This window comes from Saccostrea cucullata, unplaced genomic scaffold (assembly GCF_032062105.1).
Source record: "Saccostrea cucullata isolate Sc308-1 unplaced genomic scaffold, CSIRO_AGI_Scuc_v1 ctg2390, whole genome shotgun sequence".
In the NCBI taxonomy this organism is placed as follows: Eukaryota; Metazoa; Mollusca; class Bivalvia; order Ostreida; family Ostreidae; genus Saccostrea; species Saccostrea cuccullata.
The window spans coordinates 44,406-59,221 of NW_026936092.1; the positions used below are offsets into that span (position 1 = coordinate 44,406).

Genomic DNA, 14,816 nt, shown 5'->3' on the forward strand with positions numbered 1-14,816 from the left:
CAAGTAATCAAGCAGAAACTATTTTATTTATACAAACCAAGAATTTATCTTATTGAACAGTCCGAACAGTCGTTTTATTTAGCCGACCAAAGAAGGTGTATTTTTGTCACAACTTTTACCAGTTTGACAGGTGCTACGTCACGTGCATTGAAGCATAACTAATCCGGGCATCTACTGGGTCGAACTTCACGATATAATTAAGTAAAACAAGATCTTTTCTGCGAACACTTTTATTCTCATCTACTGCAGAACTAGTAGATGAAAAGGTTTTTTTTTTCCTATAACGTGAATATTTCACACATTATTGATAATTAGGTGATCAATTCAAGTCTACGCACTAAATTATAGTATTCCTGTTGTTTTTTTTTCAGATTGTGCCAGAATTGCACTGTTTAAATATTTTGATTTTCTATCGTTTTTGCAAGTAAGGTCAATGAATTTTGGAAAATCTAAAATAAAACATTGTATAATTTGCATCTCAAGATGAGCATACGTGACATCGTTGACAATGTTAATCTGAAAGCACGTTCGTGTTTTTTTATTTCGTTAAAGAAAACGAAGTCGGTAATAGCGAAAGTATTTTATGTTCTTAAATTGATAATAAAAATTTAAAATTAACAATTAAAATTGACAATTTTTATTTCAATGATTTTCCAATCCATTTTTAATCACAAATCACGGGAAAACAAATAGACCAATCATCTGCGGCCGTTTTATATCTGAAGGACGAAAATAGGGTATGGGTGATATTTTTAAGTGTAAAAGTTTGATTTTGTAGAAGAGTTCTAAAAATCTTGTGAAGAGTAGTAAGAAAAAATAATTTTTAACATTTAATCAGCAATTCCATTCTATAACTAGCACTGAAGTTTGTTTATCAATTTGCACGCGCTCGTTGTTACTATGACGTCATATGTCCTAAGGGGACGATTTATGGGTACACTAGGATATCATATATCGCATAAAATTGCAGTTAATGTTGCTCAGCACCCACCCTCCACCCCCTCTATCTTTTCTAATACCCATCAGATGGTTATTCCTTTTAAAAAGTTGTTTTACACTTTAAAGGCTTCACAGTATTACGATTTATTCTATTTTCACTTTACGTATATGCAACGCACTACATTTTGTAGCGGAGTAAACAGGCCCGATAGTCGTGAATTGAGCAGGGGACCTCAGGTCCTAGTTCAGCGTACGTTTTATCCTTCTGCATAATTTACTCACCTGCAGGAAACACTTATTTCAACTTGAGTTGATGGATTCACGGCTGAGCCGGGTATAAAGCCCTGGTTCGCCATACCCTCTTCTATTGCACGTCTTTCTAGGTTACGAAAAAATCATACTGATGATGAATCTACCATAACAGTGATAAGTTGCCAGAACGATATCGATCCCTCTCCGACTCTAGCGTTCGTCAAATGAATGAATGTGTCACAAGGGCAGATGAACAGACTGTCTAAGTTCTCGCGAGATCTCGCGTAATCTAAGAAACGTTACCGGTGAAGAAATTTTTTTCCGGAATAATTGTGACGTCATTTTACATAGCTATAATTTTAATGAAATCAACAAAAAAAGATCTAAAATAACAATTTTTAAAACAGATAACATTTATCTTTAAATTTATTTTTGAAATATTAGTTAAAAGCAACCTGCCTACTATAGTATGCATCACCCAAACATATTTACATGTAAAAATCAGGCATACATGACTATGTGAAAACTAATAAATAATTTAAGCATTGGCGGGGGGGGGGGGGGGGGGCACGCTTATATTTTACATTTTCAGTTTGAGGAGCATAAATATGATACATGAATAAATTAATTAAATAAACTAATGAATAAATAGGTGCTAATGGGTGCTAAAAAAAAAAAGTAGAGCACTTAGCTGTACATGGTGTAAATTATTATTTTAATACATTGTAGACTAAATTATTTCCCCAGGCGTAGCTAAATGATAAGACCATTGTTTTCTATACATGTATAAAATTATTTAAATGATATATAAACCAAATAACATTGAGGCACGCTCGGGTCTTTGCCTCTCATAGCTTCTGTGGTTATGAAGGATTATTATGCGTTTATAAAATATAAAATAGCTAGGTACATTTACGGTCTTTATAAAAACATGTAACCCGCACTTGAACATTTGGAGAGGGGGTCAAATAAATTGAATAATGCCTAATGCTAAATGCCGAAAGAATGTGTCGCCTGACCATTTCCACAATCGCTCATTTAATGTGTAAATGCATCTCTATTTTTAAAAAACGACAGAAAACATGAATAAGGAATTCTGATCTAAAATTTTCTAATATTCATCTTAACTTTAACAGCTGTAGAACCGTCGCTCTCTGCTTGGAAAAATTCGGACATATAAAGAAGGGGCTGGTTTCGACCATTAATATGTAAAAGAAATTATCAAGAATATATGTAGGAGTGAAATCAGATATTAATTTTAAAGCGGGCTAAATTCCCAAAGTGAACGGCAAAAAAGCTGAGGCGGCATAAATTAAACCTTTTTTTTACAACCCTTAGATCTGTGGCTCGTTTATATATTGTTTTGGAATGTCGGCTTAAAAAATTTCCATTTCGACGTTAGAGATCGTGCGACAAATTAACTTTCAAAAAGATCATACTCTTGTCTAAAAATAGGAGAAAGATATTTTGTAAAATATCGGATATCATTAAAATTCTAAAGCAAGGAAAAGCATAAAGTAATATACAAGAAATAATACCCACGTGAGCACCCCCCCCCCCAAAAAAACTACAAACATACAAATATGTATTGTAATCAATCAAAACAAACTGAATACTAGTAAATTAAAAAAATGAGGTGTAACTCGAAAGGTTTGACAACGCTTGTATATCAGATTCTGTAGCTCTTTGCCTTAATGTCCGAATATTTCAAGCAGGGAGCTACTGTTCTGCAGCTAAATTTTACAGTCACACACACGAGAAGAATGAGCATGCTTTAAGAAAAAAATACATGTATAAAAATTTTTAAATCATGAACATGTGTCAAAAAATTCTCTCTTACAAACATAAAATCTTATGAATGTTACATTTACTAGTAATTTGTAAATCATTTTTGTTGATACACGTAATGTTCGAAATGATAGATACAAGCTACAATCTAGGTTGTTCTTAAGACGTGTGGGAGGATTTCTCCTCGACCAGCCAGAGAAAAAAATGCCGGTATTTTTTTTTTTGGACAAAAGGGCAAATAAAGCAATCTTTTATCTTAAAGCTGGGGGTGGGGGTGGGTGGGGTATCGTTTTTCTTAAACAAAATTTCGTCCTAAAATATAATTATTTCTACATAGCCTCTCCCTGTACAGACTTTTAAAGTAAAAACACAACAAATACTAGTATGTTATGTTATGTCTTAACCTGGTCAATTATATCTACTGGTGTATAATTTTTAGCTAATTTAGGATATTTGAATGTAAAATAATTCAATCTAAATAGAATGAAAATAATTATACTGACCAGGGCTAAATTTTCAACAATTTTTTACACAACATACAAGGTCAAATGATCCAGTAAATGAAGAATATATTTGTTTCTTATGAGCATGATCTAACTTATCTTACACTCTCTCATCTCAATACAAGGTCCCTACCGATTTTAGAATGGGCAATAAAACCTGATTGTCTACTATAAATGTCTTATTAATGCATCTTCTAATCATTTAATCTACCAGGTAATAGGTTTCATTGCTGGTCACTGGGGTCTTACTATGAGACACAAAGATGTAGTTAGTTACCCAAACTCCCTTTACCCATTGTGGATATACAAAAAGTGTGTGTGTGTGTGGAGGGGGGTGCCAAATGAGGCTTTGTCCCTTGCTATGAGGATGCTCTTTAATGATCAGTCTTACTATCAATTTGTTAGTATATTATAACTTGTACAGACCAGAATACATGCACTTTTTCTCCTTTGAGTGTACAAAGTTCTAATGGGATGATGGGTTAATATTTGAAGTGACCTTAAACAAAGTTTGTGTCAGAGGTCAAGGTCACAGCAAATATCTTTACAATTTAAAAATATTTTTTTTTCTCATCTTGGCCCAGTCTGGTCAAACTTCTTTCAAGACATTGGATCAGGAAGAGGCGGAAGTCGAAGCAAACCTGTGTAATTTCCTTGTTAAAAAAACTCCTTTCTCTAATTTAGATGATACCTCTAGACTCTAAGTTACATTATAAGATATAAAAGAGCTTATATATTCAGTGTTTGAACAATTTCTAAAATGGTGTAATTTAATTCTTATAAAATAAGTTTATGAAACATAAATATTAACATTGACATTTGAAATTGCCAAGTCACCAAGTTCTATGATCAATTCAATGACCTTGTCAGCAAATACTGTCTATCATTGAGTCAAATGCTGATGGACATTTTTCATACTAATTATTAGGCTATTATCTACACACTGAATTGTCCATAGATTAATTTATTCCCCTATTTCATGGCAAAGAGCACAGGCTGGACGTGACCAGTTGACAGTGGATATTCACTCCTCCGTGGCACCTGATCCCACTTCTGATGTTCTAAAGGTCCATGTTTGTTCTGCTCCTGATTTGTTCAGAATTGTTTTAAAGGACATTTGAGCTTGATTACTCTTCATTATCTCCATGCATTTATTCGATTTTGAATTAATACCTGCTGTGACCTTGAACTACATGTATTTACAAAGTTTCTAGCTTAAAGATCAATCATTCCTCTGATAAAAAGGTCAGAATTCAAGGTCAATGCAGACATTCATGCTGTTTGTCTGGAATATATGTACCAGTACATGTTCTTGAGCCACTTTTGCTCACGTTTATTGCTGCTCACCCCACACCTTGGGTGAGTGGTATCCATTGTTCAAATCAAGTGAAAGGTGGGAATTTTTTTTGTAAATGCCTTGTAAAGGGTATTTATTACTCCTTTAGTCCAATTCCATCAACCATACTGTATCATTGACAGAATTATATTTGCAAATTCTTTGATTTTATTACTTCTCTATTGTAACATGCATTTCCTTTTCAAAGGAGAATGCAAATATTTTGATTGTCACTTAAAGATTATAGCAAAAAATAGTAAGACTAGCTACTTTTACTAGATTTATTAAATACTTTAGAAAATATAAATAAGATTTAAGATGGAAATTGCTTTTTAGTGCAATAACAATTATACAAAAAATAAAACAACACAAATTAAAACAAAAGATGTATGTGGAACACTTTTGCACCTCCCTCCTTGAGCAAGTAGCATGATTTTGTCTAAAATTGCTCGATCATACCCCAAAACAAAATCTGACCAAGATATATTTAATTAATTTCATTTCAGTTCATGCAACCTCTAAGAGGAAATGAATGGTAACTGTTTTTGGACCCACAGACAGCAACAAAGCAATATGCCCTACCTCCTTTAAGGGGCATAATTAAATTGTACACAAAGCATGCTGCTGATGAAAAATATATATACCGGTAGATAAAATGAAGCTACTTGTCCATCTTTTTGTAACACGAATGAACATCTTTATGCATAATTATGTTACAATCACATCCAGATCATCATTATTATTATTTCACTCAAGGTTTGCTGTTGGTTTGAACTTTATAGTCCTGTCCACTAAGAGATAAGTCCTGGATATTGACTAAAACCTGGTGATATACTGTTATCGTTGATGAATTCCTCTCCAAAAATTGCATAAATTAATGCAGTGGTCACTAAAAAAAGAATTACAAACATATTTATTGTTTTTCTCCTTTCAAAGCTATGAATTATGTATTCAAATACATGCATGTATAATTACAATTGGTGAAATGAACAAATGCACAAATATAAGAATTACTTGGTGAAAATGCAGTCTTACATAATTCCCTAGAAATCGTTAAAAATGGACTACTCCCCGTGCATTAGTCAAGTAAACTAATCCCTGCTTCAAAATGTAGTTCCCAGTTATCAGTAATTCTGTAGATTTTGCTTTTGCATTGATGTGAGATGTGAATGGACTAATACCAGTTTGTTAGTTCAGTGAGATAATCCCTGCTTTAAAATCACACTCTCTGAATCCTCTAAATTTTATGTTTGTATCATATATACATGTACATATACGGTATGATAAAATAGTTAAAAAGTATATTAGTGAGGGAGTAAGCAAGATTCCAGTTCCCCTCAACCAGAACCATTTCCCTCAGCTTTGCCTCGGAAAATATCCCTCGTCTTAGGGAACTGGAATCTTGCTAACTCCCTCACTGATATACTTTAACTGTATACATGTAATATAAACTTAATTACTAAGAATCAAACAAAATTTTGTTTTAATTGAGATTTGAAAATGACTAAATTCTTATTAATTTCTTGAATCATATGCATTATATTCTTGGTCCACTATTTATCTTCTAAACACAAGATTGATTTAAAGACTCAGTCTTGGCTATTAGTTTGAGAAAACAATTTTTATACAAGGCACATAGGCGTCAGAAGCAAATTGAAAGTGGGGGGAGGAGGGCTCAACCAACAAAAAATTAAGGTAAAGCCCAATTTCAATGCCTATATTATGTGTATATTTGTAAAAAAAAAAAAAAAAAAAGTTGGGGGCTAAGCCCCCCTCCCCCTACCCTGGTCCCGACGCTTATGAGGTATAAGGTTAATTCCTGACAGCTATCAAAGGGTGCAACCTGTACAATTGGACAAGGTCAAGGTCACTAGGTTTAAAAAGTACAATTCTTGTCCATAACTTAATTTTGTAATAAAATGACTATTTATTAACTAATAATATTATAGTTGCCATTAGCAGTGAAAATGCTCATAATATATAATGACATGACTGGGGTCTGAACACAGACAATGTCAAGATTTAGACAATGTCAAGGTCAGAGTTGTCTACACACTGAAATTGTCTTGTTTTATCACTGCACTGCTATAAAAGAATGTAGTAAACTTAATTGTCACAGTGGTTGATGTTCTACAGTTACCCCCTCAAATTTATGTGACAGACCCACTAAGTAAAGGATTCCTTGTGAGAAAGGTCCCAGAATTGTGTTGAATTCTATTGGTCTTAAAAATTAAAATAAAAATTATTTAAAAGAGAAAACTTTATATTTCAGGAACATCAGCATAATTAACAAAGGCTGCTAGATATCTCAGCCAGAGCAAGAGGAGAAGTCTGTGACAGTATAATAATTCCATGACAGATGATTTTAATGTATTATTATTTGTTTTATTTTCAACAAAATATTGCTCAAAAGCATCTGTCAACAATGTAATGACTATTCAGCAGTTTACACTCCAAGATTCGGGCTAGGGAAATTTGTAGAAAACTGATTTAACAATATCATGATTTAGACAAAGTTTGGTGACTTTAAAGCAGTGGGCACCACAAACACTTGCCTGATGCCCAAACATTTGTAAAAATTGAATGCAGGTCATACTAGCACAATTGATATAGTAGGATTTTCAGTTGTGTTTATCCATTTCCATCACAGTACATGTAATTGTCTAAAAGAATTAATTCCTTTTTGATTTTTTTTTACTTAAGTTCTCTCTGTCCATGCTTGTTTAATATTTATAATCTGTCCCAAAAAATGTTAACAAAAGTTGAGATAAGGACTACCTTTAAGTTTAAGAAATATACTCTCGAATACTAACAGTAAATGGACCTGAGAATTTAATTAATTGGTAGGCAGTTACCTATGACCCATTTATATACAACAACTTGAGAAGACATCTCTGTATCAATGTAGTCATGTAAAATAAAACAGTTAATTGTACATGTATATATATTCAAAAATTTGACAAGAAAATTATACAACAGGGAGTTCCCAGAAATTTAATTTCTGCAATAATTTTTTTAAAGTATGGCTTTACACTAGCCCAGTGGGGCCTAATGAGTTATTATGTTCAATTTCTAGATTTATACTTTCCTACACATTCCATTTTGTATGTAAAACTATATCCTTTGGAAAAAGTATAAGATAGGATAAGATAAAATTTATTAATTCCAATTTGGGGTCCATCAGGGCATATACTGAGAAAAACATACAAGAAGAAATTCAAAATTGATAGTTGCCACTAAAAAAAATTAATGATGGTACAGCAGAACATGTATTTCGTAGAATCTGATGGGCAACAGTCACTTTCAAGAAATAGCTTATTTTAATAATTATTTGCAAACTCTATATACATAAGCTATAACGTTTGTCCCTTTTTTGCAAAGATAGACATAATAAAGGCATTGAATATTGAGGCGTAGGTTTAACACCCCTCACTTTCAACATGCACGGGTTGCAGTGTATTCAAAGAAAGGTAAGTGGTAGGGCTTTGAAAATATGGTACTCAAAGATGTTTGATCCTACCCCCCCCCCCCCCCCCCCAAACAAAATCTAATCTGATGATGATAAAAGGTGTAATTATTGTGCACTTTTCCTAACATATAACAATAGTATTCTATTGGATACTTACATGTACATAGATGATAAATGTCCAAGGCCTATGCTCATCTTTCATCATTGAGAAATCACGATGTATGACGTCAGATCAGTGAAAGTGAAAGTTAATTTTCATAGTTCTCTTTTAACCATTTAAAAAATGTTACAAAAATATCAAACAGATAATTGTAAAAAGGAATAGATAAAAAACAGTAAAATTAAATAAAAAGGGGGCGTTTTATAATTTATTTTTTGCCGCTTTACGATACTCTTTATTCCGGAAAAATGTTGTTTAACGGTAGTTTTCGTTGACTATTTCTGCGTCATTTCCTGTCTGTTCATCTGCCCTTGTGACACATTTGAATTGGTGTTTACATCCGGTTAGGGAAGGTATAATGCCCTGATAGTATAATGCCCTGATTGACCTGATTGCATATATATACTGAAATAAAAGGTTTTTGTATGCATAAACAATATTATTTTTATTGGAAAATGTTAATATGTTCTACGGTGCGACCGTTGGGGCGAGCGCAGTTACCTTTACACAGCTTTATTTTATTTCTAAAGGAATCGGGATCGAGATTCCGAACTTTTCGGAAGTTTCCGACAAAATCGGAAATATCCGAGCCGTTTAAGTGACGAAAGTATGACGTCAAGTAAAAAGTCTTGTAGACTTAAAACGCAAACGATAGTTTTGTGGCAAGGATATTGCATAAAAACGTTGTTTGTAATTTTTTTCAAGTAAGTTGTTGCTATGTTCTAGCTTTCTGGTTGCTATGCACCGCAAAGGATTACTGGGATATTAGAATTTTTTCACGCGGTCAGATAAAAATTTCTTGGAACAATGTGCAGATTTCAACCCGAATTTCCTCCGTTCGTACACGTTAGTCTATTGAGCTCGCTACGCGAGCGGCGCTTCGCGCCGCCTCGCTGCGCTCGCTAATATTATCATTTTCTAGAAGGATCATTAAGAAAATGCCAAATAAAATATTTTTATTAAGTTTTATTTGACAGAGAAAATTGACAGGGGTATAATGTCCTGATTTTAGGGTATAATGACCTGATGACCTGATAAAATGAAATCCTATAATAAAAGCAAGTTTTCATAACATTTGTTTCATTTTTCAAATTTAATTTATTTTCAGTAAGATAAATAAAGGTTCAACAAAAAAAATTTCAAAAAATATTGATTTTTAAATGCTCAAATGCGATTTTAAAGTTTACAAGGGGTATAATGTCCTGATTTTTGAATGTCCTGATTTTTGCTAATGACCTGATTTGAATACTTATTGTCTATACTCAATCATTGAAATTGATGAAAATATGAAGAATTCCCTTATAATTTGATGTTCATTAATTACTTCTTTTATTTCATCTTCATTCCACTTGCAGATACTTGTTTCTGTAATAAATTTTTGAATCATAGTATAATACCATGGATCAAAGATTAATTAAAGCTGTCAAACAAGTATCTCTGCTTAATTCTATTCATATTTTTAAATTGATACAAAATAATACACTATATCATGAATTTTATTGTAGAACTCATAGCCATGCATTTTATTATATTGTGCTAAGTTTTTTTTTTTTTTAACACAATAAAAAAATCTTTGAAGTAACTTTGATAGCTTTGGAGAAACTGATGAACTTCTTTTTAATGAACAAAATTTATTATAGAGACTGCTGGTAGGCAAATGTTAATTTCCAAATGCAAGAAAAAAATGTTAATGCAGATGTTTTAAATATACCTGGAGGGAAATAAATGTTTTAAAACTAACAATTTCCAATAAAAATAATATTGTTTATGCACATAAAAACTCTTTATTTCAGTATATATATGCAATCAGGTCAATCAGGGCATTATATCAGGGCATTATACCTTTCCATCCGGTTAGGAGAGGTCTAGCTAATTGAAGGCTTTGTGGACTTTGAGGACATACGGAAGACGTCATATATATGCAACTTGCAAGTAATGAAATATAAGTGTATTTTTCTGATTATACGTTATAAAAATATATCAAAATATCAATATGATATAAAATTATAAAATTAAATAAAAATCTAATTTATTTCTAAAGTGCGCTGATGCAAAGAATTAACTCGGTTTAAATTAATAAGAGGCCTGTGGGCCATAATATTCACCCGAGCAATCTCTGTGGGAGGTTTGTTATATATTTTTTTTCTCTAATTTATTCTTTTGGAATGTTTTGATTCTCTTGGTCTCAACCTAGCCTCATGTGGATACTGTTTACCTGAACTTGACCCTTCACAGCATTTACAACATGGGACGCGGTAGTTTTTAGGTCTAATGTTAATTAAGGTCATTCAGAATTATATGAAAATCCTTGTCCGAAGCATATCTTCTCTCCTCTTGGTCCAGTGTGGCTCATACTTCACTCAAAGTGTGCCACTGGTAAATGAATATGCAGTGACCTTGAACGAAGTTTCTAGGTCAAGGTAAAAAATATCCTCTGTGTTTAAAATACGCGGTGCATAATTTCTTTCCCTTAAGTCCAGTCAGCCTCAAACTTTACCAATTGACTTAACCCCTTAAAGGTACGGGGCATTTGTGATTTTCGTTCCATATTTTGATAGACATGATAGAGGATATGCAACAATTTTCATATAGGATATACTTCTAAAAGCTTTTATTTCATTAATTTTTCACAGAGTAGTTACTTTTTGTCCTCCTTTGACTCAAACAACTTCAAAATAAACCCTTTAATTTTCAGCAACCATGCATTTTCATGTTCATTGCTGAAAGCGCGGGGTCCTTTAAGATGGCACCATCTCAATGAAATCTATAATTTCCTTTGGTAAGGTCATCGTCACATGCCACGGGTTTTGGATCAATTTACAACCATATGGAATTAGAATGTTTGGTAATAAAATCCGTTGCAGTTGCAACGATGTGGTACAGTGCACCTGTATATATCTTGGCAAAATATTTGGTGCCACCCCTATATCCCCCTTTCCTTGTTCCCACTAATCTCATTGATGAACTGAATTCAGTCGAAAAACAGCTATAGGTTGATGTCCTAAAATTCTTGAATGAAAATTAATTTTGTTTAAATAATATGCTCTTAATTAAATTTATAGCCAACTCATCGTCGGAAACCCACGGCTGATTACGCTTCGTTCCTTTCTCCATCATGATGGAGAGAGGAACGAAGCGTAATCAGTCGTGGGTTTCCGACGATGTAGCCAACTATTCAACATTAAATCTCCCCTCCCCCCTCACTCCCCGTTAGATAATTTTAATCCCGGGTAAAAATTCTTCATTTGAACGTCATTATCAATTTGAAGACTGAGCTAGACAAATAACTTGAATAAGCTTTATTCAAAAAGAAGATCCTGTGTTCGTCCGTCCATCTTGAAGGTATATAGGGGAAAAAACAGAATGTGTGCACCGTTATAAATAATGAATTTGCGATTTCAATTGAAAAAGTGTTATCAAAATATCTTAAATTTCCACATTTATAGTCTAATTCCACTTAGCATGCATTTCTAAAACATTTTTTGTGGTCTTTTTTATATGGAGTGCTTGCATACGATGAGTGCATGCGCGTGTTTAAATGAACTATATATCTGGCACATTGTTTTCCACAAGACTTTCATTCAGAATTAGACACCGTACTAAATAGATTAAAATCCAAATTAAGAAGTTGAAACTTGATACAACATACAAAAATCATTCTCGCGAATAGTTGTCCCATGGCAATACACACGTTGTGTTGATTAAAGTTCGCTTTCATGGCGAGCAGTGTAAAGCAAAAGGTTAAGGTGGCACCCCCACAAAATAAAGAAACTAAAGCGAATCCTGTCTCCCATTCTTCTGGAAAGGACAACGCAATGGTGGGGGTCCAGGAACAAGTTGGACCAAAGCAAAATGACAATCGTGAATCCAAAAGCCAGAACAGCAGCACATCATCCGTAAAACAAAACAGTACAGTATCCAATGGGAAAACAGGTCGCAGCCATAAAACTTTAAATGGAAGTGCAAATTTTGAACAGGGCTTGGTTCCATGGAATTCTCCCAGGAGCAAGGGGAATTCTCCAAGAGGTAAAATTGGAGCACAACATCAAGGATACGCGTTTGGCAGTAAAACGGGACCTTCGTCTTCGGAAAACATCGAACTTCCGTTTCTGAAGGACAGTATTTACACAGATACTATTTTGGTTGTGGAAGGAAAGAAATTTTATATTCATCGATCACTTCTTGGCTATGCATCGGAACATTTTCAGAAGTTGTTTGCCGTTGCACATGCAGCCAACGCAGCAGGGGATAGGAAAACAAAGCCTGAAGTACTAATTAAAGACAAGACTTACAATGACTTTGTAGAACTTCTCGCATTTTTTCATCCTGGTGTCGTTCGAGAACTAACAGGTACATGTACATGTATTAGACTAAAGGAAACTTTGATTGACGAAAATCTAAATTTATTTAATTATGTTCTAGGATTTTTTAAGCATTTGAATTTATAGAATTTAAAACTTTGTTTTAGAGCTAGCTTCAGTCTCTCTATATATTCTTTTTATTTGACAATATTTCATTCTTTTAACTTTCAGATAAAACAGCAGTTCGATTATTACCAATTGCACATGAGTATGAAATGCGTCCTTTGAAAAGACGGTGTGAAAATGTATTAGTTAATCATCTCAAGAAAAATGCGTCCCTCTTCAACTCTACAACAAAAGGTCCCCCAACTCAGAGGTTTCGACGTGACAACGCGCCAGAAATATTGCTAAAATGTACCAAGGCAGCCGACAAAGGGCATTCTAAACCTGTTTTAGATGAGTGTCTCAAAGTGTTTGCCAATCCAGATATTCCCCTGAAAGATTTAAAAAATAGCACCGATATTTCTGACCAAATCAAGGCAAAGATATTTGAAACCCGCGTAGATACAACATCTACTAAACTCACAAAAGTGGTTGGAGCGTTAGAGAAAGAAATGCACGAGAACAATCTTTTGAAGAAACAACTAAATGATCGATACAGCGTTCAGAAACCCGGATTGCGCATGTCCCTTAATAATTCTGTTGAAGAAGCACATCCAATTCCTTCGTCAGTTCCGGTGTTGCACGCGCATCACTATCACACTCATCACCGCCATAATATAGCAACGGGAAAAGACTTACACAAACCGCCACCCTCTACCAGAAGGAACTCAAAGAAACATTAACAAAAACGTTTTTTACTAAAGTGCCGATTCCGTGTTGAAATTTTTTTTGACTGTTTCGTTTGATGTTGGTTGTACATATGTAGGCTTGAATTTGTGGCTTTAAAAAGATGCTACTTTTGAATTTAATGTCAGCGGGTTTATAATAATTATTATATTTTAAAAAAAAATACAGCTTTAATTTTCAATTTAATGAATTTATATATCGTAAAATGAATTATATTTTGAATGTACACTACACTGTGCCATTTTTTTTCTCCAATTGTTTTAAAGTTCTCAAAAAAAAAAAAATCGTCAACACGATCTAAACTTCTGACAGAAAGTCGGAAAACTTCATCTTTCAGAGTCGCAAAATTACTTATTAATTCTTGGAAGCAGAAGAAAAGTTCAAATGTGAGAGTTTATGTCTTCTAACTATTTTAAAGTTTGAGAAAGGAGTCAAACAAGGGGATTGTCTGAGGCCAGTTTTATTAATGCGTGACGCATTTAATCATGCAGTCCTGTGATGTCATACTCAAACACGCAAATCCATCTACATATTGTAAGTTTTGGAGATATTTATATAGTTCTCAGCTAGAGATTCCTATAGCTTGTAGTTTATAGAATGTATATTATAACTGCATGGGTTGGTACAACTTCTGTCATGTAGTACCAGATTTCATTTGATATCCATACACTGTAAGTACACCGGTATACTTTGCCCTAGCTATATCATATCATTATCATCGTCCTTTACACCCAGTGGTATGTAGGGCAGCAAAAATATTCCTCGACTCTTGTCCATCCTGGGCCAGCCTCGTCAATGATCCCCAGGTCTGCGCAATGCACCAGATTACCCAAGCTCATGATGATTACAGTTAAAGTTTTTTTTCTTTTGTTGGAAAGTCCAATATTGTTAGAAAGTCGAATTTTTTCCTGGAAAAAGGGATACAAACGATGATTTTTAGTTGAACTTGACTATAGGTTTCTTTTGATAAAAAATAAAAAAAAAAAAGATAAAATTAGGCGACTACTTTTCGTACGAGCTATCCATTCCGAAATTACATAGAAGTGAAAGCCGATTGCGGTCATTTTCCCGGTTTCACTTTCAGGATGGAAGAACGTTAACATTTTAAAACTAAAAATTTTAATATGTGGCGGAAAAGATGACACTCGGATGGGTATTTTACAAGTGTTGGCAACAGTGGAAAGTACAAAGGTAAGTACAAACGATTCAGTTAAAGCCC

The 14,816-nt window shown here is 33.6% G+C and overlaps 2 protein-coding genes across 2 annotated transcripts in view; one reads left to right on the plus strand and one right to left on the minus strand.

Annotated features, from left to right (window-relative positions):
- Positions 1-1,400, minus strand: part of LOC134244735 (copine-8-like) — a gene marked incomplete at its 3' end in the record, with an annotated part of 45,480 nt that extends 44,080 nt beyond the window's left edge. Inside the window, exon 1 of the mRNA XM_062726984.1 lies at positions 1,222-1,400. Coding sequence (XP_062582968.1) covers positions 1,222-1,295 — 74 coding nt within the window. The remainder of the gene's footprint in view (positions 1-1,221) is intronic.
- A 10,757-nt stretch (positions 1,401-12,157) lies between these two features.
- On the plus strand, positions 12,158-13,693 carry LOC134244734 (uncharacterized). The gene is made up of 2 exons (XM_062726983.1): positions 12,158-12,797; positions 12,980-13,693. The coding sequence occupies exons 1-2, from the start codon at positions 12,164-12,166 to the stop codon at positions 13,591-13,593; spliced, it is 1,248 nt and encodes a 415-aa protein (XP_062582967.1). The 5' UTR covers positions 12,158-12,163; the 3' UTR covers positions 13,594-13,693.
- Positions 13,694-14,816: the final 1,123 nt, after the last annotated feature.